We start from the raw sequence: 16186 nt of genomic DNA, 5'->3' as shown, positions 1-16186 counted from the left end.
AAAATTTAGTGTGCCTGCTGTTAATAAATAAAACTTTAATTATTATTTGCTCAGACGACTTTTAAATTTAAGCAATTACATCATTAATAAATATTACATTCTTAAATATTTTGCTGATTTAATCACATAAAAGTATATAAATATTTCCTTAAAACCCCTAAAAAAATTAACATATGGATTCTCATATTCCACTTGATCCTCTCTGCATCTTCTTACTTTGGTTTTCTTCCTGCAGCCCTCTGATTGGATTCATTATTGCCGCCCCTTGAGCCTGCGTTAGCAGCGGTTTTGTGTGCGCTATGAAGCAAAAAAACCATCCGCTACGCAGGCTACTAATACGTGGGGAGAGTCGTAGTGAAATTCAAATGTTTCGCCAAAATAAACAACGTAATTACCTTCCCAACGCTCAGGACAGTGCGCTCTAACCTTGTGGACAACTGCATTCCGGATAGTGCTTCACTTTTCTTGCGTATGCCGACGGATGCATTTACGCATTTAGGCGTTATTGCGTTGTCTTATTTATCAAGCGTATGAATAAAAGGTGTATGTTTCCTAAGAAATTGTGGTGTTACGTCGGTGTGAGAGTATAACAGGGTAATTTGGTATTATTAACTGAGTTGATAACGTTAATTAGTCACCGTAAAGTGTTTAAAACCTGACGTTTCGAGCGTTAGCCCTTCGTCAGAGCGATGGACAATTTAACTAGCGTAGTAGCACAGTGCACATTTTCGGTTTTAATTCATTCGATACCTTTAGCAGCCATTGCTTTTTCTCAAATAACAGGGCACCCAGCATTTCCACTTATAAGGAAACGGTAATCCAAGCGTTCCGAACGTATACGGGTATCTAAAGGCTAGTAATTTATCCGGTGAGTTGGGAAGTGCGACGTTCACTTCCTGGAAATAGAACTTTTTGAATGGTACCACCCACGACATGGGAGAAGTTTCCAACGTATGATGGTATTTCAGAATGAGATTGTCCTTTGATGAAGGAGGATAATATTTGCGTAGCATTGTTTCAGTTTTGCCAGAAATGTAACTTGATACGTTCACTGGTTGCCATCTCATAAAATCCACAGTCACATCCCCTAATACTGCAACCAAACCATTGGCTTGCATTCCAAGCTCACGCAGTTCACGGAAAGCTTCCGGCTTCTCGGTTTCCAAAATATAAGAAATGTCGGCATCGTGATCATATGGCAAGATGTCTCCCATGCGATAGGCGCCAAGCAGGGTTCCTGAATACAAAAGAATCGAACTTTATAAGTGAAGTAAATAAGAGAAAGAGATTCGATTAATTAATGAAAAAATGATTGAGTCAATAACCGAAAAAACAAAAACAATTACAACAAGAGATCGACGAATAGACGGAATGACCTTGCAAATATGGACCCTTTAACTCTGATAAGTGACCGTGACAGAACTTCTCCTTACAACATCAGTACAAAACCAAGCAGACTGGTAGTGAGTATAAAAAAAAAATATCAGTTTGGGGATTAGTTGATCCAATCACATATTCTCCCAACTAACATCATAAGAGTTGTATGGCAAACGGTAAGAGGAATTACGAATGACACATTGGGAGTCGAAGGGTTAAGAATACACGGCACCAATAAAACAAAAACGAGTTTATGTTCTCTGGTTAACATATGCTTTGGACCCGTCTCAGAGTCATTTTAGCCCGATTCGAGTAGTATAGGGGGTCTGTAGGACTGGCATGAAAGTGAGGCTCTAAGAAAAAAGTGGTCACGCAAGCTACCAATGTCACACGCCAGGAGAGGACAGCATGCGACAGGAAAAAATGTTTTCCTTCACGCGTTTGTGTGGTAAGTAACTCATGGCGGCGGGAGATATTATCAGCATGCTTTTTTCTATAAATAAAATGGTGATGGAACGTCTTCGATTTTGGCGGAAAGAGTTATCAATTCATCTATTATTCGTTTGACGGGAAAACACGTTATACGTCTGAAGTGCCTAACCATCACTCAAAATGTCTGATGGGTTCTTCCAAGACGTTTCAATTCTGTCATTGTCGTTACACCGCTGAATCTGTCTTGTCAATGATGTGTTGTCCAAAATGTAAATATGCAGCTGTATCTGTTTACACACGAGTTTCGCTTTATTGAGATAGGAAAAAGATACGTTCGTGTGGGCATGATTTTGAAGAGGTCATGCGTATAACAATTGGAAGAGGAAAAGGAAAGATGTGACAGATTTGATCGGTCAAATAGAAGCGTTGATGCTGGTCAAATATTCGCCTCGATGGTATAATATTGTGGAAAGAAACAGGAGACACACATTGGACAACTAGTTGTGTATGTGTCAAGACATGGCGGGACCTTCTTGTATGAAAAAAATTCGTCGCTTGAAAGAAAGATCCGTTTGCAAGCTTCGGAGCATGCTCAAGACATTGAAAAATACAAAGCTAAGATTGACGAGATAAAGTTACGCGAGAGACATCGTGAACTTGTATTTTATGCGGCTTTAAATCATATTCACGAGCCGTTAGGGATGAGAAATGGTTGGGTCTGTGGCGATACTTGGGATAAAGAAATCGCGGCTGGTTTGGATTCTACATGATAAAGTAGCTTTACTGAAAGCAGGATGTCAGAAATTTGTCCAAGAATTCAAGGACATTTCCCAGTTTGACCCTGACGAAAAATGTATTACGATTGCCTCAGCTTGTAACCGGTATTAGCGAAAATGTCATCTCTCACCTGAGACCGTAGCCGTAGAACCTCCTCGTGGTTGGAAAGGCGCCAGAGTCAACCAATCAAGAGTAGCCTTAGAATGGTTATTGTGGTGTGAACATCAGTTGCCCTCATCGTCTTGTGATATACCTCGTATTCAGCACGTACGTAATGGTGGAGAACAACGGGTTTCAGAACACACACCTGACATCCTGCTTTCAGTAAAGCTACATCCGACTTGCAGTAAGCAATCAATTCTTTTTTCAAATTAAAGTTCACTTCTTCTTGAAGTTGGGTGGCGTACCAGGTTTCAAATTCTTGTCTTTTCTTGGCTGACATGCCTTCTGGATCATAGTACACTATGTCTAGGATAGGTCCTACATACTCTTGATGGTCTTGCATATTGAAAAGATGAGGAAAGAACCCCTTTTTTCCATTCAGAAATACCAAAGGTGGTAGAAAAAGAAGAGAGCCACAGGTAAGAAACAAAGCGAACCTTTAAAAAAAATAGGCCCCACACAAAACGGAAGGGCTTTGGTACCGGTTTTCACCATGTCTTCCATACGTCTTCCTTCTTTTTGCAGTTGATGTTGTAAAAACACCGAACCGTACCCTTTCAGGTCATGAAAGATACATATGACATCTCGATCTTCACCATACTCATTCACCGTCAATTCGGTGAGAAAGGCTAAGAAATCTGCCGTACAATCTGACCTATAGAAAGAACGAATAGTATCGGAGAGAGTCGTGGCAGCACACACGAGAATAGGTAGATGTATTTTGCGCCAAATCGTATTTACCCTAATTGACAGATTTTATCTTACATGTCAACCCCAATAGACATCTGTCACATCATGGGGATGGGGAAAGGGGAGGGGGGTATGGGTATATAATTCATGACGTCACTCTATATTATAAAATGAAGTAAGACTGCGAACTCGTCCTCATTGATTATCATAGTATTACCAAGTGAACAAGAAGACAAGAGAGAGCAATACTGTCACGCTGTCACGCTATAGAGTAAGTCTGTATTTGATCTGTGTCTGTGTCTGTGACCTTGATAACAATTTGTCTTTTTTTAAAGATGCCTCCTGTACGACGATCAAGACGTTTACTCAACAAGAGGTGGAAGTGGATGATACGCCCTACGCCTGTTTTTTATGCCTCGTCATGATCGATGTGACGATGCGTGGTGCAAAACCGACTTTATGTTGTAGTCGACGAATTCACCGTACCTGTCGTCAACATCATGTGAACTCGCACGATTGTTATGGAAATTGTCGAACCCCTTTTGCTGCTACCAATCCTGTCCGTGTACCTGATAGAGAACAACAGCGTCAACAAGCCCTTAGAGATTTGGAAGCCTTATTGGAACCAGGCGCTATTGAAGACCGAATTACTCAAGTAGGTGGATTAGGTGTTTCTTCTGATCTTTAAGTATCATTCGCTCAAGTGTCACCTGGAATGTATGAATATCACCTCACTCTAAGAATGAAAATTTTTTATTTTTTGAGGATGAAGATATTGATGAAATGGTTTGGTGTCCTATTTGCAGTTGTGGGTGGCTGGTTTCTTAGTTGATTGAAGAACAGGTCGATTATTGTTGTGAACGTGTGACTCCATTAAATCTGCCTATTTACTTCTGACTCTGATCGTAATTTTTTTATTTTTAACTTTCAGTACATGCAAAATTTTCCCGATTCCATGCCATATATGATGCTACGTATTTATACTTTTGAACCTCACTTCAATTTACCTACAAAACGGTATTCGCTAATAACTTCCATGAAACATATATTATTACAAAATGATATTGAAGAAATGCATCAATTGTGTTATTATAGCATCTTTTGTAAATATAGTTTAGAGGCTATTTCATATTTATTTTTTCCACTTTCCATGTTTAATTTTTTTCGTTTCGAATTTTAGATGATTATAATGACTATCTAAGACTAAGACCCACTTTTTTATTCATCTTTAGATGCCTGATCTCTTAGAAGCCACCTATTTTATACTAGAACATGATTTCATGTATAATTACATGCTACAATTAATCGATGATGTGCGAACCGCCATGACATATCGCAACATTTCACATGAAGATCTCATTCTCGTTGAAATTTATAAACATTTTGAATTTGATGGATATTTTAATGCCTGGTTTGAACACAGTTAACCTGAGAATACACGATCATTATTTCGTAGCAGACAATTTCCTTTTGCTTCATTTTTAAGACACTTTTTTTAATGCTTCTCTATTTTTTCCTTTCGTAAGATTCAAATTACAACATCCTGTTATTTCTAGTCGAGAAACACTTCGGTATACCAATAGCATTTATCATATTCGTCACTTTTTCTTACAGGCGGCTTAATTTTTTATGAGATCAGATCCTACACGCCTGAAAATGATTTACGAGATGTGTTGTTATGCACTGAATCATCGATTTGTCAAGAATGCCATTCAAAGTCTCATCTACGCTAAAAAGTTACACTTACATCAAAATGTTTTTTTTATTATTAGTACATGTCAAATTTTGTGATGAGTTTCAAAACAATTTTTAGAAACCTGTGATACAAATCCTGAAACCGCCTTTCGTGATTTAGGTTTTGTTCATCTAGTATCACCTACCATCAATGAGTTTCTTGGATTATATTCACAATATCATCGAGGAATGCGATGTTATTCGCATGTAAACTTTTTTATGGAAGTACGGTTATTTGCACTCGATAGATATTATCTTCATCAATATAAATCATTTTTTCTTTTAGATCAGTACTAGAGAACGTCATGCTATTCACGAATATTATTTTGTATTTTATTGAAGATAAGAAGGAGAGGCATGAATCTAGCCTTTCAATTTAATAAGGTACAGTTTTATATCAAAGTGAATCGTGTCTATGCTTTAAACGAATTGTTTCACTGTTTTTTTCATGATGATGTAAGATTATCTTTAGGATATAACACGATATTAGAATTCATTTTACATGTAACTGATGTAGTAACCATTTGTACTTTGACTTTTTTAGATGAATATAAACCACTTTACCACCCTGAGGAAATTGGAGATCTTTACGCATTATTCCGTTTGATTGTAACTGAATTAAGAACAGAAGGACTCAATCTAGCTTTTCAATTTGAAAATATCGATTTTCTAAGAAATGTACTTCGTGTGTATGATTCGTATACATGGTTTCGTTGCTTTCATGAAGGTAGACAGACGCACCGAGTATTATTGGCTAACTACCACTTTTTTACTTGTAGGCAAAACAGTAACGATCTTCACTTTTTAATTTTTCTAGATCGAACATTTCCAGTATGAACCCGATGAAGTGAAAAATATTTACACATCATTTGATTTGATTTTACGTTATTTACCATCAGAAGACATGAACTAAGTGATTCAATTTGATGATGAAATGTTTTATATGTTAGTAGATAGTGTCTATACTTTGAGCGAACACTTTCACTGTTTAACCTTTTCAAATGATGAAGAAATACAGATAATGGAATATCGTGGATCAGACACAAAATTTTTTACCTGCGTGTGGTACCATAAGAATTTACATGAGTGATTAATTTTTATTTTTCAGATTGAATTTCCCCTAGAAGATTTTAGTCAATCCTTTTATGCGTTACATGCATTTTTAATGAGTGAACATGAAGACCTCTATTTACTGTTTATCAATGTCAACTTTTCACTTATATCAATGCTTATAAGATTAATCTTTCTATAATTCATTATGGATTTACTAATTATGAAAACCCGCCCGTGATTGAAAATGCAGATTGGTTAATCACATTTAATAATAGACATATACATCATTCCATCATTCATTTTATTCGACACATATAGAACTTTTTTCAATTGTATACAACTACAAAAAAGTATAATAAATCATGTTTTGAAAAATCTTAATAGTCTTTATCATGATATTTAGAATCCAAACCAGCCGCGATTTCTTTATCCCAAGTAGCGCCATCGACCCATCCATGTCTCATCCCTGTCGGTTCGTGAACATGATGTAAAGCCGCTTAAAACACAAGTTCACGATGTCTCTCACGTAACTTCATCCCGTCAATCATAGCTTTGTATTTTTCAATGTCTTGAGCATACTCCGAAGCTTGCAAACGGATCTTTCTTTTCAAGCGACGAATTTTTTTCACACAAAAGGATCCCACCATGTCTTGACACATACACAACTAGTTGTCCAATGTGTGTCTCCTGTTTCTTTCCACAATATTATACCATCGAGGCGGATATTTGATTTGACCAATCAAATCTGTCACATCTTTCCTCGGATTCCTCAAATTGTCATAGGCATGCATGGCCTCTTCAAAATCATGCCCACACGCACGTATCTTTTTTCCTATCTCAATAAAGTGAAACTCGTGTGTAAATAGACACGGCTGTATGTTTACATTTTGGACACCACATCACTGACAAGACAGATTCAGCGGTGTAAGGGCAATGACTAAATTGAAACGTCTTGGAAGGACCCATTAAAAATTTTGAGTGATGGTGAGGCACTTCAGACGTATAACGTGTTTTCTCGTCAAACGAATAATAAATGAATTGATAACTCGGCGGAGAAAGAGACGATTCTTTGCGCCAATTTCGAAGACGATCCATCATAAAATGATAGACATCTAATCGTACTATTTTGTTTATAGAAAAAAAGCATGCTGATAATATCTCCCGTCGACATGAGTTACTTACCACACAAACGCGTGCAGGAAAACATTTTTTCCTGTCGCATGCTGTCCTCTCCTGGCGCGTGACATTGGTAGTTTGCGTGACCACTTTTTTCTTAGAGCTTCACTTTCATGCCAGTCCTACAGACCCCCTATACTAGTTATAATACTGATTCGTAAGGCAAGGATTAACTTGACTCTCAGAGAGACCCAAAAATTAAATTTAGCTCAGGAACATCAACTATATTACTATTATTATCACATGAGAGGGCATTGAGAAAAATAAAAACTAAAAAAGAATGACAAATTAGTCTGAACAACCACGCGAGCATGCGAGCGGGCCTAAGTACATTTTAGCACAAAAATATCCATTGTAGCCCGCAAAATGCGCCACAAAGTGATAGCGATGGAAATAAAGGCACGATACGTTTTCTAGGTGTCTCAATACGAGTCCGTAGATTCTTAACACAATTCTTTGAACGATGCGTCCTTTTAAGTTTTGGCGTTGGTTTTTTTGCGCGTGGTGACGTTACAATTATATTTAAACTTGGAAATGAATGCCAAACTCACCATAATCGAGCCAATACTGAACACCGTACTTGTCAAACACCCGCGAAATGTTCTTCACCATCATTCTTAACGTTTGACGTCTCTCCAGTGGCAAGTAACATTCCTCGTTATATCCCCCACTCACTGATGGTAAAATTACCAGATGGAGGCTCACCAAGACAAGTAATACTATAACTGATGATATTATCAGTAGCCTGTTCGCCAGCATTCTTCTTCTTCTTGATGAAAAATCACAGCAAAACATTTTGAACTTAGCCTCCTCAAAATCAGTAAAAGCCGTCTTTCAGCGGAGGATGTCATGCAAATCTAAAGAGAGCATAGACACGTGTTTGAGCATTCCATGCAAATGAACTGGAAGACAATTGCTTGGTTACAAATCAAAAAGTGGAATAGAAACAAAAAAAGATACAAAATGAAATTGAAATCAAGTTTCGATGACTCTAATTTAGAGTCATGCTCTGATATCACTGAACCCGTCATTGTATTGATTACATGTCGAAAACAACGTGTACTTCCCAAAATTAATATGAACTAAAAAGTTGCCCCATAGAAAGTAAAATTTTTGCTACCTTGAATTATCGCAACGCTTCATTTGCTGCTTTCCCACGCAACGCTTTCATTTGCGGCTTTCCCACGGGGTAAAGTCTACCCGACTAAATAGGCATTGCCGCTACCTTTCTTCCAGAGGTCATTTGCACTTCCTGACAGCTGAAAATGTTGAAACTCATATGTGGTTACCTCAGTTGGGGGAATACAAAGCCCCTTCCAACTTTTGTTTATGCCAGTATCCGCAAAACTTTTCGAAGTGTTCAGGCAACAGGACAACGATCACTTCCGAAAAGGGCATGAGAAGTGATGTTTTTCTCAAATGGTTTCTCGCACGTCACACAAATGCTGCATGTATACGTGATGAAATAGGAATTTTCCTCATTGCTCGCATTCTCGTCGCCCTTACGAGACTCGAACAAAAATGTTACATAATATCCAGGCGTTTTATATTATAATTATACCAATCCACTGAATAAGGCTAGTGTACCCCATATAAAGCGGTTTACGTGCATTTAATGTTACCTTGGTGAAGGAGCTTTCAAATAAGAACAGCGAAGAGAATTTAATTGCTCTTGACATGGATCGTGACATTTCTCAGTGTGTAATTAAGAGTAGGAAATATTCATGAAGAAACAAATATTTGTTAAACGCCCACCTATCAATCATGTTATACAAAAGAAACAAGGCAACTCTTTTACAGTCCAACCCAGGCAGTGTGCGCGCTCTGATTGTGTTGCATCATGGTCGTAAAACGAAAAGTGAGTCATTTGCATCCTGTCGCTGTCGCGGTCGAGTGAACGTCTCTTGTGGCAGCGAGATAGCGTGAATAAACGTGGAATGTAATGGGGATTTACTGTCATTTGCCGTTCCTTCGAAAGTTAAAAAGCGTTATTCCTCCGTGACAAATTCGTTATCAGTTACGCTCACAGCTGATGGCTGTGTGAACAATATCAAATTCGCGAGTTATTTAATGGAAAATCGACCCTAGACATGCAAACGCATTATATTACAAAGAGATAGCGGCCCCCTTAATACACGAACTATGTAACTGCCACTGGCGACTAATACTAATTAATTCTAGCGCAATTTTTAACGCGGAACGAAACGACACGGTACGGTTAAAACTGCAAATAAAACAGCGAACGAAAACTATTACAATATAAACTAGACTAAATACACAAGGAAAGCTACAACGAAAACAACGAAGAAAACTACATGATACAAAACTTACATTTGTTGCGATGTTATAGATACTGCCTAGTGGCGAACAAACTGCACGAAGCGAAAAGAACAAATATACGAAACTACACTCGACGAAACTACACTGCAAAACTGCACCAAACTACGATGAACAATACGGTTAAATACATGATACGTTACTCAACATTACACAATGACACAAAGAAAGCGCACGCAAAATTTTACTACAATTAGCACTCTTGCACGAGAACAATAAACAAACGAAAAAGAATATAAGGCGTTGCGATCTACTTTTCACGATCTGCTTTTCACGTCATACAGTTAAAGGCGCAAATACGGGATTCCTGAAAGGAGAAGGCATACGCCTCCTAAGACCAAATTCGTCACGCTCAACGTTTAATAAAAACGTACAGAGTTTCAAATATGCTTAAAGAATAAAGAATACCGAGAATAAGATTTTGAGAAACGTATCTCTGGAGTTATTTTATGCGGGAGAGACAGTATACCTGAAAACGAAAAAAATAGCGCGCACAAATGAAAATATTACCTCTGGTAACATAATCTAATCTGGCTTTGCCAATCCTCAAGAAGACCAAGAACATACAGATGGAGAAATGACAACTGAAAAACCTTACTATCACATCGTAAACAAAAGTCATTAAAAGATATCGTAATAACAGCTAAGCTTTCAGGTCAGAAGATTTAAAAGCGCAAGCGAATGGCCGGAGTCGCACAAGCCTACCAACCTTGATGCAATGCGGTCGTTTGTTTTTGTTTTGAATCGCCGCTTTTGTTTGAATAGCGCCTCTGATTGGTCGGTTATTTTTACCTTGTCACGTTGCTCAAAGTACTTTCTGCGTTTTCTCTGATGAATTTGAAGAGTTTGTCAAAATAATTCTGTTCAAAACAGTTCTATACGTTTTAATCGGGCATGGAATCAGATGAATCGATTGATTTCGTAGATTCTGAGGCAGTAAATGCTTATGGATCGGTTGTTGCTAAAGAGGAACACAAAAATCCTTGCGAGCATTTCGAAGAAGGTGAAAATGTTGATCCACCACGTTTTCATACATTCATCAATTTTTTTAAATTGAAGTTTGCCATCCTTGTTAAATAGGACCAAGGGTCAGTTAAAATTTCCTGCCCGTGGAGAGGAGCTTGCGCTCGAAAGAGTGGTCGAGGTTGTTGTCCAAGCAAAGCAGCAAATAAGAATGGTAACACAAACTGTCAGTGTCGCTGACGTTCCTGTAATGAAGTGACTAAACTTAAAGTAATTAAACGTCCGGCAGTCCAATATTTTTTCATATTTCTCCTCGAAATCCAAAAAATATTTATACGAAAATGTTCTATCCATATTTACAATCCTCAAGCGCTTCCAGGCAGCCTAAAATTTCGAACTTGATGTTTTTCGCTAACCCTGTATAAAGAGTACAAAGCCATCCAAACGCTTGACACTTAGAAACTTGTCAATATGATGACACGGTTGGACACGGTCCACAAATAACTCCATATTTCTCTGAAATTTACCAATTTTTCGTAGGAAAATATTCTACCTTCATTTACAATCCTCAAGCGCTTCTAGAAAGTGAAAAAATCCCAACGTTGTCCGTTTCGCTGACCTTGTACATACAGTGCGAAGAGATCCAAGCGTGACACTAAGAAAATTTTCACCGGACACTACCGGACACGGTCTTTGAATAACTAAACGTCCGGCAGTCTGATATTTTTCCATATTCCTCTTTGAAAAATACCAATTTCTATTGGAAATATTTTATCTTCATTTAGAATCCTCAAGCACTTCTAGAAAGTGAAAAAATTTGAACGTTGTCCTTTTCGGCGACTCTGTTCACAGAGTACGACGAGATCCAAGCGTGACACTTGAAAAAAATTTTCTGCGGATTCTTCCGAACAAAATTCAAAATACTGTAAGGAAGCTGTAAAATGACGAACGGCGAATTTATTTACCGTAAAACCGTTGACTATATGTCCAGGATGGCTTTTGAGGCGATTTTAGAAGGTTTTCAGTGATCTGGGAATTTCGTGTTACAGGAAATTGGGTCGCGGCGCGCGTTGCATCAAGGTTGGAAATGGGCCTTTAACCATCGACTACCTTCTAATCTCCGGTTATCCAGTGTGTCGCCGTGTGCATTGTAGACTGTTATTTATTGGTTAAGTGACACCTTTCGTTGCTCTAATTCATCTGTCCTGTCATTCAATGATCAAGATAGTAGATTTACCATGCAACACTCGCCATTCGTAAATTTCCTTTTTCTTATGAAAGTAGATTTACAACACAATTGAGTATACGATAACAACGCTGTGTAACGCATCAGTAGGCCTCTTCTTGGCCCTCATCGGTCTCAAGCACTATCGTTTAAAGTGCGAGAAACGCATGAACCGTTGGAGAGCGTTTGAGCACGTTTGGTCAGAGCTGTTGAAGAATGATCAAAGCGGCCATCCAAATCTCAGAAAGGCTCCAAACTACGACGTACATCAAATTTTGACCTTCTCGAAAGCCGGTCTCAAATTACTTATTGAAAAACAGTGATTGCGTTTGTCCTTGGGAACCACAGAATGTGCGACAAATACGTACAAAAAAAAAATACTTTTAAACATTCAGAATAAATCAGATTATATTTGCCTATGGTGAAAAGAAAAAGGAACGGCCTTACATTTACTTAATGTTCAGTCAAAATCTGCCAATTTCTGCTGCTTTCACCGCCATATTGAAAATGAATTGTGTTTTGCTTCCCTGGTTAATTAGGAAAAATTGCACGTGTGAGATAGTCAACAATGCGACGGCTTAATGGCATCTTGTTTGGACGCAAGATGACTTATTGCCTTTCTGAGGTCTTCCTATTTTCAGGAAACATTTCAGTCACGATCAGGGATGATAAACCTTCCAATTATATTTTACTAGTTGTGTTTTGATCTGGTAGTTAAATCGTTGTTCTTGGCCATGATTAACATGGTTAATGCGAATATTCCCTCCCCCTTCAAATGGAACGAACTACACGCACTAACACAAGAATGCAAATATTCTCGCGCCTCTGAAGAACCGATCGAGAGAGATTAATTAAATAGACACCCCTTCCTGAAACAAGCTACAAACTCAAAGGGTTTACCCTTCTGAAGCAATAAAAGGTCGGAGAAAGGAACTTTAGAACATATCTTGTGTCAATTTAGTACTGTGTTGCTTAATCCAAGTTTAGTTTAGAACTCGGTTCGATTAATACATTCAGATGTCTAACTTTAGTCTCTCTGAACATCAACAAATATTGGAAAAAACTTGCGGAATTTGTGGAGAGCGATTGAAGAAGGCAAAAGATAAGTATGAGAACAATTTTCTTTGAGCTGATAAGATGGAGATCACTTTCACAGCCTTTGGTGTCAAAGTTCGCAAAGATGACCTTGACATTTGCCCTCTCAAAGGTAAATGTACCATGAGTACAAGCAGAACTTACAACCACCACTGGTGCAACAACCTCAGTGTGGAGAACAACTGAGAATTGTACTTGTAGGCAAGTATCCATGTCCTTGGTGCAAGATAAATTATGAAGTAATGCACGTCTCTTGCCATAAACTTGGGCATGCAGAAAAACAAAGCCTTGAAAACATTCAAGAGGATTATGACAAGTTTGTCGCAGATGGCTCTGTTACAAGTTGACATAAGTTTTATCACAATGTGATTCACAAGAAACTGCTGGACATTGTGTTCAGTTCAAAATAAAGCAATTAAATGTATTTCACTTCGGCGCCCATGTTTCACCTCCGTGCTCCTTGAACTCAGCTTTAGAGTTAACTTTTAGCGTAAATAAATTATCGTTACAGATCCCGGTTGATGAGAGACCACATAAAATTATTAATTCCCAGGGTCAAATACTGTTTTAACGTAAAAATAATTTTTATCAAACAACTGGCTCTATGCATAATGATATATGGCGTTTTATGAAAATTTTGCATATTCTGTTCCCCATACATCCTCTGAGTAAAACACACAAATCATCGATAGTTCTTCGAGCGGTCTGAAAACCGCGTCAGAACGTCAATGGAGAGCTACTGAAGTCGGTTTCCTGGAAAAATAGGATCAAGGATCACTGGATCACCGTATCAAGGATCAAGGATCAAAGATCAGTTCAAAATGAATTAAATAAATTAAACAAATTAATAGGCGTGATTGATTGCTCATCTTCGTGACTCAGTCAAGATCTCCCGTATGCTAAAGCGAAAATAAGAGAAAATACTGAATACTGAAAAAGCCATACCACTTTGTGGAAGTGTCAATTTTCGCGGACTTTTAGGACTGCTATTGAAGACTGACCGCTACAGAGCGGGTTTACTTGTGCATATGCTATATTCACGTGAAATTTCTAAATTATCCCGAGTGTCGGCATGAGATTACGTCTCTGACTTCTGGTGCAATTTCAAAACACGACGCCGCTTTTGGCGACTGCCGGAGTGAACAGAAAATTTTCAGCGGCTTTAACTTCATCTCTTTAAATTTTTACTGACCTCATATCCTTAAAGGGTAACTGACGGCTAACAGGTCACTTTTTCGGAATACCGTCTAAATGCCTCGGCTAACACATTGAAACAGATACAAGGTGCTTCGAATGCCTCTTTGTGCCTTTTTTCGCCGGGAAAACTGTCCAAGATGCAGCTTCGTGAGTCATCCGCCATAAATGCTTCGATTTTGATCATGTGACTTGACACGTCACACGTGTGTACATTAAGCAAAGTAATTAAGGCGGAAGCAATTCTATTTCGGGGTCTGATTATTCGGATTTTGAGGCTTCGATGGAAGGCGAACAGAATGGAAAAGTTTAAAAATCTGTTGGTAAAATCAGGCCCTGGCAATTTGGACCGCCAAGACGAACGTAACCTAAAATAGAGCGCAAGAGTTAGAGGAGGATCCATGGCCCGTGCGCCGCGGCCGCCTCAATCAAGAAAGCAAGAATGGTGAGTGCATTTACGATTATAAGTAAATTATTTGAGAATCAGTCGCTTATTAAACGTAGGAGCGATCAAGTAAAGAAAACCTAATGTGCAGACTCTTGGATGCCGATAAACGTGCGCTGACATTGGTACATTTTTGAAACGAGTAACCTTTCGGACAGGATTGATTTCATCATGTTTCCGGTCGCAAATGAGAAACATTACGCTTGAATATGGCGCTCATAACAAGGCGATTCTTGTTACATCCGTTTACAGCATGGTTCTGTTATTATACACTTCCATTAGAAGTTAATTAAACTTAGGCACACGAATGTGCTATATATGCTGCTCAATGTTAGTTGTAATCATTCCTGAAAAACTCTCAGTTAGAGACGAAACGCATCGAAAGAAATAAACAAAAAGTTACAACAGTAGGAAGTCATCTTTTGTGTTGCTCACTAGTCTCATTAAAAAATTTTAAAAAAGGATAAATCTTGCCCATTTCCGGACCGTGGAAGAAGACTTTCGAAACCAGATGACAACCTCCCATAATACGTGACAATACTTTGCGTTTAGTCACGCTCACTCCTGAACCGATGGGCCTGAGGTCACAGTGATACACACCAGATAAAATCTAAAGACAAATACTTTTCGGCTTAGAATTAAAAAACATTTCTTTAAATATAGAACTCGATAATAATTAAGAGGAAAAATTATGGGAACATATATATTTTTACAGCTGTTTGGAAAGGCGTGCAAATTAGATGTGTCTCTGAATACAGACATGCGATCCGTCGCGTTTCGATTATTCAGCCTTCGTTATTTTATGCCTCACTTCGTATTTCGTAGTCTCTAAATGGTGACCTATATCAGAATCAAATCTTACTTTTATTCCACTCGTAAATTTCGGCAGCAGCTGAACATCCGGGACGAATTTGTTACTCCCAGATCTTGACATGACACTTTTTACCGCCTTACACACGTGTGACGTATCACATCACGTGACCTGAATGAAACCTTTTTCATAATGGCCGTTGATTAGGCGTCAAAAAAAATTTGTAGAAAACTTAATTCTGCACAATATATCGTTAATTTGCTCATTTTGGATTCTTTAACCTAAGAGGAATGCATTGGGACAAAAAAAAAAGGAGAAAAATTTGGCGTCAGTCACCCTTTAAAGGAAAAGCAGATGGAATGCATCTGAAGAATCACTCGCTTAGAAGGAGACGTTTTAGTCGTTTTTACGACGGGATTTGACAAGAGACACGATTCGGAAAGTGATAAAATTGTATCACCCCACTGAGTTCCATGTATATTCCAGGGGATTCACAACAACAGGCAACAAGTCGAAAATCTCAAGAACACACACTGGAGAACTGAATCAGTTCTTAATCTAAGGTGATCTTTTTTTAAAAGAAAGTACCTGACGACTAACGAGGAAGAATTGTTTTTTCTTTTTTTTGTCTCCAGAAAGCACAGCAGGTAGAAAATTTAGTCCCACACTTTTGATCACTTCCGACAAAATAAAGGACCTTGACGTTTGCTGATTC

General features: G+C 38.2%; 2 protein-coding genes and 1 long non-coding RNA gene across 13 annotated transcripts in view; 2 read left to right on the top strand and 1 right to left on the bottom strand.

Annotated features, from left to right (window-relative positions):
* Positions 1-6: 6 nt before the first annotated feature.
* LOC131768882 (uncharacterized protein RP688-like) overlaps positions 7-16186 on the bottom strand; it is a 22246-nt gene continuing 6066 nt past the window's right edge. Inside the window, exons 1-5 of one of the 9 annotated variants that reach the window (XM_066167221.1) lie at positions 10249-10551; positions 9024-9437; positions 8522-8660; positions 7953-8258; positions 66-1237 (exon numbers count right to left, since the gene is read on the bottom strand). In XM_066167221.1, the coding sequence (XP_066023318.1) occupies positions 753-1237; positions 7953-8196 (729 nt within the window). In that variant the 5' untranslated portion in view covers positions 8197-8258; positions 8522-8660; positions 9024-9437; positions 10249-10551 and the 3' untranslated portion in view covers positions 66-752. The other 8 variants (XM_059084580.2, XM_059084585.2, XM_059084584.2 and 5 more) reach the window with 8 other exon arrangements.
* Positions 2205-6545, top strand: LOC136281043 (uncharacterized). 2 transcript variants are annotated; one of them, XR_010717543.1, is made up of 3 exons: positions 2205-3167; positions 3774-4093; positions 4370-6545. It is a non-coding gene; the product is annotated as an uncharacterized lncRNA (long non-coding RNA). The 2 variants fall into 2 exon arrangements; XR_010717542.1 differs by having other exon boundaries at positions 3774-5556; positions 5717-6545.
* The window catches only part of LOC131768889 (neuroligin-4, Y-linked), a 17504-nt gene continuing 15766 nt past the window's right edge, over positions 14449-16186 (top strand). For both annotated transcript variants that reach the window (XM_066167182.1, XM_066167181.1), the window contains exon 1: positions 14449-14660. The gene's annotated coding sequence lies outside the window, so the exon portion shown is untranslated. The remainder of the gene's footprint in view (positions 14661-16186) is intronic.

This window comes from Pocillopora verrucosa, chromosome 5 (genome assembly GCF_036669915.1).
Source record: "Pocillopora verrucosa isolate sample1 chromosome 5, ASM3666991v2, whole genome shotgun sequence".
Classification (NCBI taxonomy): Eukaryota; Metazoa; Cnidaria; class Anthozoa; order Scleractinia; family Pocilloporidae; genus Pocillopora; species Pocillopora verrucosa.
Note: the sequence above shows the minus strand (reverse complement) of the source record. Positions and strands in the feature narration are given on the sequence as shown.